The sequence below is a fragment of the Oncorhynchus mykiss genome, chromosome 6 (genome assembly GCF_057628025.1).
Source record: "Oncorhynchus mykiss isolate SJ-2025 chromosome 6, ASM5762802v1, whole genome shotgun sequence".
NCBI classification, from domain to species: domain Eukaryota; kingdom Metazoa; phylum Chordata; class Actinopteri; order Salmoniformes; family Salmonidae; genus Oncorhynchus; species Oncorhynchus mykiss.
The window spans coordinates 65,428,584-65,437,500 of NC_143027.1; the positions used below are offsets into that span (position 1 = coordinate 65,428,584).

General features: G+C 46.9%; 1 protein-coding gene across 3 annotated transcripts in view; it reads right to left on the reverse strand.

Moving 5' to 3' along the window:
• Window positions 1–1,256: 1,256 nt before the first annotated feature.
• The window catches only part of LOC110526365 (myotubularin-related protein 13), a 158,413-nt gene continuing 150,752 nt past the window's right edge, over window positions 1,257–8,917 (reverse strand). For all 3 annotated transcript variants that reach the window (XM_036980722.2, XM_036980721.2, XM_036980720.2), the window contains 9 exons: window positions 6,699–6,884; window positions 5,576–5,702; window positions 5,128–5,258; window positions 3,916–4,140; window positions 3,733–3,840; window positions 3,327–3,517; window positions 3,084–3,171; window positions 2,857–2,988; window positions 1,257–2,700 (listed from right to left, as the gene is read on the reverse strand). In XM_036980722.2, the coding sequence (XP_036836617.2) occupies window positions 2,602–2,700; window positions 2,857–2,988; window positions 3,084–3,171; window positions 3,327–3,517; window positions 3,733–3,840; window positions 3,916–4,140; window positions 5,128–5,258; window positions 5,576–5,702; window positions 6,699–6,884 (1,287 nt within the window). In that variant the 3' untranslated portion in view covers window positions 1,257–2,601. The remainder of the gene's footprint in view (window positions 2,701–2,856; window positions 2,989–3,083; window positions 3,172–3,326; window positions 3,518–3,732; window positions 3,841–3,915; window positions 4,141–5,127; window positions 5,259–5,575; window positions 5,703–6,698; window positions 6,885–8,917) is intronic.

Consider the following 8,917-nt stretch of genomic DNA (forward strand, 5'->3'; position numbering starts at 1 on the left):
CTCCCTTCACAGCACAAACTGGCTCTAACCAGAATAGAAAGTGTGGGAGTTCCAGGTGCACAACTGAGCAAGGGGACAAGTACATTAGTGTCTAGTTTGAGAAACAGAGGCCTCAACTGGCAGCTTCATTACATTTCAAGTCTCATAGACTAGGGTCTGAATACATTTGCAAGAATGTCTAATAACCGGTTTTCGCTTTGGTATTGCCTGTAGATCAATGAGGGAAAACAATGTATTCCATTTTAGAACGGTAACAAAAATGTGGAAAGGGGTCTGAATACTTACCAAATCCACTGTACACTGTTGCACTTGGAGAATTGTGTAACATTAACAAGGCCTCATGTAATAGATTATGTACTATCACAGACAATCTATTTGTGAAATAGTCATATCACAGCGGTGAACCAGTGAGTTTGGATTCATCGTCGTCCTGTTGAGTCTTAAACCACTAACTCTCCTGAAGGGACTGAGGAGTCCCAACGGCTCCATTCCTGAAAATCCAGCCGGATCCCCACTTCCGCCTCATCCCTCTCGTCATGGGCGGAGGCGTAAATCCACTCCTCCAGGGGGCAGCTAAATATGGAGAGACCTGCCAGAGAAGCGTCTGTCCAGATGTTAGCCAGCACTGCACCTGTTCGCAGTACAAGCCAGCTGGGAGAGAGTGCTCAGGATAAGGAACACGTCCACAATGTCTTCTAGAGAACTTCAGTTTAGGGCTTTCCCGCCTTCCTGCTGTGGGACAGGTCTCTCCAGGACCAGGAGTGCCTTCGAGTCCCGCCAAGCAGGCGCCAGTGGCTCTGTGTTGGGTTTCTTGCCCAGTTCCTTACTCATTGTTGGAAGTGAAACATCCTTGCCAAGCCCAGTTTTTGGCTCGGGCCATATGAACTATCCTGCTGCAGTGGTGTCTGCTTACCTTTCATGAGAAAAGACAGACTATTTTTAACAAGAGGAGAGGTTCATAACAAGCCAAACCTATTTCAAGTGGCTTAGATTAGGTTCAGGTTTGTTCCCTATTTCTTGTAACCTATTATCTGCAAATAAATGAGGTATTTTGCAACCTACAATAGGAGACTTATGGCGCCAGAGTATGCTCTCATCCCTTTTAGATGTAGGTGGCATCTAAAGGGCTATTATTGTAAGATTGGAAAAAAAAGCACTCGTCAGTAGCCACATAATTCATCATTAGTAAATTCTCTTAATCTCAAATATATGCAGCTGTCATATGTACTGTAAAATAATCACACTAATCATCTGGCTAGTTCAAGTACTCTTGATTTATTTCCAAAAAAACATTAGTATCAACAAAACATGGTACAAAAGATACAGTAACATACATCTTCTCAAATAGCTTCTGAAATGACTGATGCTCTATTTATCTCAAACTGGAAGATGCAGACAACAGATGAAACAAACCACACTGACGGATTTATTTAAAAGCCCTTAAGACAGTCTTTCTGGATATTCTGAGAAATATAGTCAACTCCCCTTCATCGAACACACAATGGCTCATAGTCAGTCTCATCAAAGACAGGAAACAAGGTTACTATACTTGTACATACAAGACAATACATACCAACATGCAGAATTGTAAAGTTGGTCTTATTACAGTTAAGATTAGAAAAGCATACACATGTTATATATAAAAAATAGGAAATATCACATGAGTATTTACATAAAACATTAAGACACCACACTTTAACAACACGAGTTACTCTTTTAATAAAAAAAATTATTTACATTACAAGAACAAACAAACGTATCCATGAGTCAAAACATTCATAGTGTATGTTTAAAAATAGAGGACATCACTTGCTTAAATATAAAATGTCAGGAACATGTTTGGAACTTTAGTGTTTTTTCTCTCTTCCAATTTGTATAATAAGGAAAAGGTCCTTATGTACATCATCATAAAGTAATGGCTTTTGCCTGGCTGTTCGCTTCAGTAAGAAAATCTATCATTCTATATGGAGTGCATATTATAGAACTAAGTGCAAACAAATGGCCTTGTCATATTGTGCATTTTCAAAACCTCTGAGTTTTCGGTGGTTTAGACCTTTCATCAAGCAGCAATACCTTTTCCTCATTGTAAAATATCTGAAATAAATTCTCTTGTATGCTTTATATATATCTTAGTTTACTGTATATATTGAACCCACAGTTTAAAATGGCCAGTGCTATTGCTTTTATCTATTTACAACTGAAATGGCATAAACTATACTTAATAGTGCTCAGGCATCCGTTTTTTCCATTTACTTTTCACTATAAGTGTTGATCCCTGTAGCAGTAACAAGGAACAGTACAGAGAGAGCTGATGGCAGAGACAGGAGCACATTAATCAACTTATACCAAAGCTGTCAGACAGACAGACAACTGCCTGAAGTCCTGCAAGGCAGCAGGATGGATGGATGGATATCATAGCCTCCACTAACAGGCACTTAGATCACTGTGGTCCTCATGGTAAAACCACTACCATGGTGACGGAGCTGAATATGCACTGTATATATGTGCCCACAGTCTCTGCGCTCAGCCACCTTGCTGCACCTAGTACTAATGCTGTGACCTGACCACACCCGACCACGCCCTGGCTGGAGAGTTCAGAGGTTAAGCGTCGGAGATGCAGCTCTGGATCTTGTCCATCCACTGATGGGCGCTCTGGGCATCCGAGGCGCAGAAGTTGTACACTCGCTTGGTGGTCTTCAGCTGCAATGACAACACCCAACCAATGGTTCAACAGTGACAGGAGAGGTGGATGTGACATACAGAGCCTGATGCTGCCATGGCTGGAGTGTATTCTACCACAGAACACAGAAAAGATCACAAGCAGACAGAGGAATGGAGAACCAGAGAGACACTCACGTCGAAGAAGGCCTTCTCGCTGATGTGTTTAGGAGCTCCTATGGTAGGGGTGGCGATCAGTGCTGACTCCACCTCCGCCAGGTCAATGTGGCCCCGGCAGTTAGTGTCCTCCCCCGTGTCGTAGTACCTCAGCTGGGACATCACACACACATATAACACCACTGGCATAGGAATGGAGACTACCTGGAACAGACTGGTAGCAACATACAACATGTTGTAATACTCACTTGGTGTTTTGTAATGTCCAAAACAAACCAGCGAGGTTTCCATCCTTTCAGCAGTGCTCCTCGTTTGTAAAGAATCCCCTCAAACGATCTGAAAAAAACACCATTAAGATGAATTTAAAACATCTGCTTGGTAGAGAGATTATGTCTGTGCCAACGCTTTACAGAAGAGTTGGGTGAGGAAACAGGACTAATTGGAAGTCCTGGTCCCTGTTTGCCGTCTCAGTGCTGGGAGTGGAGACCCACCTGTTTTCCTCGTTCTTGGGGGTGAACTGGTTGTAGAGTGTGGCGGCCCGGCGGTTGACCCCGTTAGTGGCAGTGGGGCTGGTGTCCTCCCCCAAGCCACTGTCAGGCAGGTGCAGCATGGAACGTCTCTGGAACGCCTGCAAACTGGACGTGGGGATCAGCCCCGAGGTGGACGCAGACTGCCTTCGGAGCTGTAAAACAGACAGGACGGATGGAATAAGAAAAGCCATGACACCTCAGTCAAAACATCCTCCCGATGTTCTGTGTCACAGATTGACGAGTCAAACAATGCTGTCTAGCTGAACCGTCCAGTAAATGAGCGGAGTTCAGGGTAAGTGAGGTTTATGGGAAACAGGAGTTGGGGGCAGAGGAGAAAACATGGGAAAGTGCGTTGTGTTTGTCTTACATTTCCCTCCTGTTTGAGGTCCTCCTGGATACTGACTCGGACCCTCTCCAGAGTGGCCTGCCACCTCTCTGGTGCTTGGCTCATCTCCCCCTCCAGCCGCTCTATGTCCTGCAACAACAGGGCTCTCATCAGTGTCAGGCACATAGTCATAACATCATCCCAACTCAGACTTTTAGAACTCACAGCCAGGAGCTTGGTGATGGCGTCAGGCTGGGCGCGCCCCACACTGCTGTAGCAGGGCCACACGATCCTCCTCTTGCTGGTGGCGATGGTGTCCGTCTCATCCATGCTCTCCGACCTGACAGCCAGCATCCTCCAGTCATAGGACGGGCCTGTGCACAGAGTCTCCCCTGTGAAGAAGTCCCACATCCTCAAAGCAGGGATGCTGATAGAGGGCTTGAGCACCGGCTAAATAACATATGAAACAAAGAAATAACTTATGATAATCTGATATGTTGACACTGATAATACGTGAGACAAACATCTATTTTGGCTTGTTTGAAATCAAGTCTGTAGAGTAGAGTTCTCTCCCCAATGATGTGAATCTGTCCAATCTCTCAGTGAGCCCACCACTGTATATAGCCAGTGGGAAAGAATGTGGCCCACCGGACCTAACACTTCCCTGAGCACTTAATCACGTCGGGGCCCGGGGTGCACAAACATGCAGGCTGTTTTCCTCCACCTCCTGCTGATTTATACGCCCCTGGAATAATGGGTACAGCCGCCGCGATCGCTGGCCAGCGGGAAGAGGATTTGCGGTTCCCATGAACACAACTAACCCATTGGGATGGACTTTGAAGTTGAAGAACAGACATATGCCAAGACAGAGTTAAACAGCAACATCAGAAAGTCCCTGTCAGGGAGTTGGAAGAGGCTAAGCGAGACGCTTCCTTTACGACCACAGATATTAAATGATCCCGAACACTGATAAGAAACTGCTAACAGAGTTCAGCTGGGCTCTCCTGGGCCTGTAACTCACGGCCTTCACCAACAGTCTGCTACAGAACATTCAGCAGGACTGGGAGAGGAACACAAGAAGGTCACCACAATAAGGCATCATCTGGTGCAAGATAGTGGCAGACTGGCCATCCAGCATTGTGGATGTCATCTGGGAGACAACTGAAGTTTTAGGAGCTGGACTGGCTGCTCTGGAAAGTGTGAAGATCCCTGTATCTCTACCGAGGACGTTCTCCCGAGGACGTTCAGAACAGGAGAACTTGGGTGTGCGTAAGTGTGAGTCAGTGGGGTGAACTAGAGAAAAGGCCATTGGGGATCTGGCTGACATACACAAACAGAATGAAGTACCAACGCTATGTATCAGAGATGGCAGCAATGTGCTTGGGGAGTTGCAACACACAAGACACACAAACAAAGACGCAACAGACAAGCAGTCACCTCAGCCTCTGTGGGACTGTACAGGTAGTTGAAGAACAGTGGACTCCTCCGGTGTATTCTGCTGATACACTCCCAGATACAGACCCCCCTCCTGGCCTGCTTGTCTCCCGGCTTGTCCTCGAACAATGTGCCTTTTGAAGAGTGAGACAAAGATGAGGTTGTTCAACAGGCCGAGACACACTACCACTATCAGCTGACAAATCCCTGATCTAAGATAAGAGATAGGATCTAGGTAATTTAGAAGTGCTTCACTGCAACATGTCAGTATCCTGAAATACCTGACCCAATTACACTATCATTACACACTATCATTTCACAGACAGAACAGTAGTTTCAACACTCTGCCTGTTGAAGCCGGCAAATCTGCCAAAGACTTTAAATACACGTACAGATCTTAATGGCCTTACTGTTAAATCATCCCTTTACACTGTATTTGTACTATACCGACCATGCTCCAGGCGTTCATAGTCGGAGTCCAGGAGGAAGTTCTTGAAGCGGTTGGAGATGTAGTGGTATGCCAGGAACTTCAGATAGTGCTGATTAAACTCAAACTCCAAGGGGCACTGGTCCTGGATCTGCAATGAGAGGAGATGGCGAGAGAGAGAGAGGAAGGTGACACATTGTGATGGCTGGATCATGTCCCTGTGTTATGACTACAGATGGGTCCATTATGACTACATACGCTCCCGATTACCGGCAGAATAAAATGGAGACCAGGGAGCAAAGGCCAGTGACTGACATCCTTCTCAGACAAAAGCAGGGCCGAGCTAGAAGGCAGCGTCCCCGTCCAGCAATGTGCAGCAGCGGCCAAGCAAGAGGACCTTGCAGCTCTTTTGCATGTTTTGGGCCATCTGGGCGTACTGGCGAAAACAACAGCTGTTTCTGAGATGAGGAACTTCTATTTTCAGAAACTCATCAAATTCCCTCTCCCCCTGTTTATCGCACTTCGGCCCCAGAGAACCTCTGTCAGGCCTCCTTGGCAGACGCCCCTCCAGTTTCAAAAGACAAACTCAGAAACTATGTGTTGATGTAAGTGTATGGGAGTTGGCCTGCCGGACCCGTGGGGAGACAGAAAACACAACGTTCTCTATAGTTAGCATTTGAGCATGTAAAACTCAATCCACTTCAGCTGCACCCTCCACATCATCCTCACAACCCCCACCCCCCTCCTTCCGAGGAGAGAGACTTTTAATCCCCACAACTGCAATTTTCCCACTCAGTGCTCTAAACACTGAGGAAATGCATTGGGGATGGTGAAACACACTAGCACGGAAAGCACAGCGCTGACCGTGGGGTTCACAGACCATCTGGGCAACAGCACTGCAGCTGAAACTCCCCAGCGTACAACTCTGTCTAAATTACTTATCCGATTGGGGGGGATTGCAGAGTACAAAAACTCAACTGAGTCCATAGATAATGACAGCTGAGTCTCTCTCCTCCTCTTCGATGAAGGAATGTGATGAGCTCATAGAGGAGGTAGAGTGAGAGGGAGGAGAGGGGGTGAAGAGGTGTGTGGATGGGGGGGTTAATGAAAGAGGTGTGGGCCTCGGAGGTGGGTGTGCAAGGCTTGCCTGGTGCACGCAATCCAGGAACTGCAGAAAGATGGGCGTGAAACCACTGCCTTGGCTGCTGGGGGTCAGGTTGGAGCGCTGGCTGAACTTGTGGCCGAAGGACAGCCACTCCTTCTCCAGCAGCACCTGGAAGCCCTCCAGGGTCCGGTAGAACGGGTCACTCAGCAGCTGGACCAGGGACACCACCTGGAGGGAGAGAGAAATGGAGAGGGAGAAAGAGAGAGAACATCGGCAAGAGACACCGAGAGAGAGAGAGAGAGAGAGAGAGAGAGAAAGAGATACAGGGGGAGTTAGAGGGTGGGAAAAAAAACAAAAAAACTTGAAGTCCTTTAAAACTGAAGACTGACTAAGCTGCCAACTGTCGATGGCATGACATGGACTTCAGAGATCTGTGACAGAGGGGTAGGTGACCAGCAAAGGGCTCTATTGACCCTGTTTTCCAAACCAGTTACCTCTGTTCTTTCTGTTCTGTTACACTACCTTTCCTGTCTGTGGTTTGAATCCTCTCTCTCTATATGCAGTGGGACGGTTAGGGCTGATTTCTGTAAGAGCGTGTCGTCTGACTGTACACATGCTGCCGGCACTTGGCCTGGATCCCTTGCTGTTCCAGCTAACCGATGAGCCTTGACGCATGTGGAATGAATGAGGGAAACAGATCCCTCCCTCTCTAGTGCACCATTGTACCCTCCAAAAAAACAGTGGGCTTTCTGAAAAGGTATCTTCATCACAGCCCTGCGGTCCTCCCCAGTACAGACCTGAGCTCCTAAATGACCATAGCACCATCACTGAATAGGGGGCTATTAGAAAGGAAAGAGGGGAGAGCGAGAAACACAGGGATCTGCGACTCCTCTGCTGGGTGTCTATGAGTTGGTCAGGAGACTGAAGAGCCAAGGCATATGGAGCCCATTTCCTGGAGCAAGGCTGATCAGGCCCCACCATGATGAGCAAGATGCTCTGGGCCTGACACGGGCCAGGCACGGGAAGCCGAGGCTGCGCCTGTGCTTTTACACGGCAGCCCTGGGCTTTACGGGCCCAGTAAACACATTTGGAGGCCACGCGCACACACACAATGCCATCCCCAATAACACACACTTACTTAGCAAGACAGCATGGAAAATGTGAGCTCACAGTGCAAAAATGTGACAAAACGCTGAGCAAACCGGAAAAAAAATTGATGAGGATAAAAACAAGCACTTTCACGATTGAAATCCGTATATAATGACATAGGGCCCTACAGCCTCAGCATTGTTTCACCACATTTCAGCATGGTGTACTAATCAGGTGGTCTGGTAGTGTAGTGCCAGAACAACTTTGGAAATAAGTCGTTGAAACTAAAGGCGTAGCTTTGTATTTGACCTGATAATATGATGACCTATTTCCTTATCTGTAAGTGTAGACCAGGGTTGTCAAACTAATTTTGCCATGGGGGCCAGATTCAGTCTTCAACGAGGTCCGGAGGGAAAATGTATTATCTTTCTTCAAAATTGGCCTCTATCCATAATTTAAAAAAAAATTCTATGCTTCCTGACTGTCTAGCTTTCATTTAGTTGATTATTAGCGAATTATCACTGCTACACAGTTTGAATTTCGTTTTAGCCATTTCAAGTATATCGAGGTTGTCCCCCCCCCCCCCCCCCCCCAAAACGATATAAATTTAGCAACCTTTTTCAGGACCCTGTCTTTCAAAGATAGAGTACAAATCCAAATAACTTCACAGGTCTTAATTTGTAAAGGGTTTCAACACGGTTTCCCATGTTTGTTCAATGAACCATAAACAATTAATGAACATGCCCCTGTGGAACGGTCGTTAAGACACTAACAGCTTACAGACGGTGGGCAATTATGGTCACAGTTATGAAAACTTAGGACACTAAAGAGGCCTTTCTATTGACTCTGGAAAAACACCAAAAGAAAGATGCCCAGGGTCCCTGCTCATCTGCGTGTACGGGCCTTAGGCATGCTGCAAGGAGGCATGAGGACTGCAGATGTGGCCAGGGCAATAAATTGCAATGTCCGTACTGTGAGACACCTAAGACAGCGCTACAGGGAGACAGGATGGACAGCTGATCGTCCTCGCATTGGCAGACCACGTGTAACAACACCTGCACAGGATCGGTACATCCGAACATCACACCTGCTGGACAGGTGCAGGATGGCAACAACTGCCCGAGTTACACCAGGAACTCTCAATCCCTCCATCAGAGCTCGGCTGAGAGTGG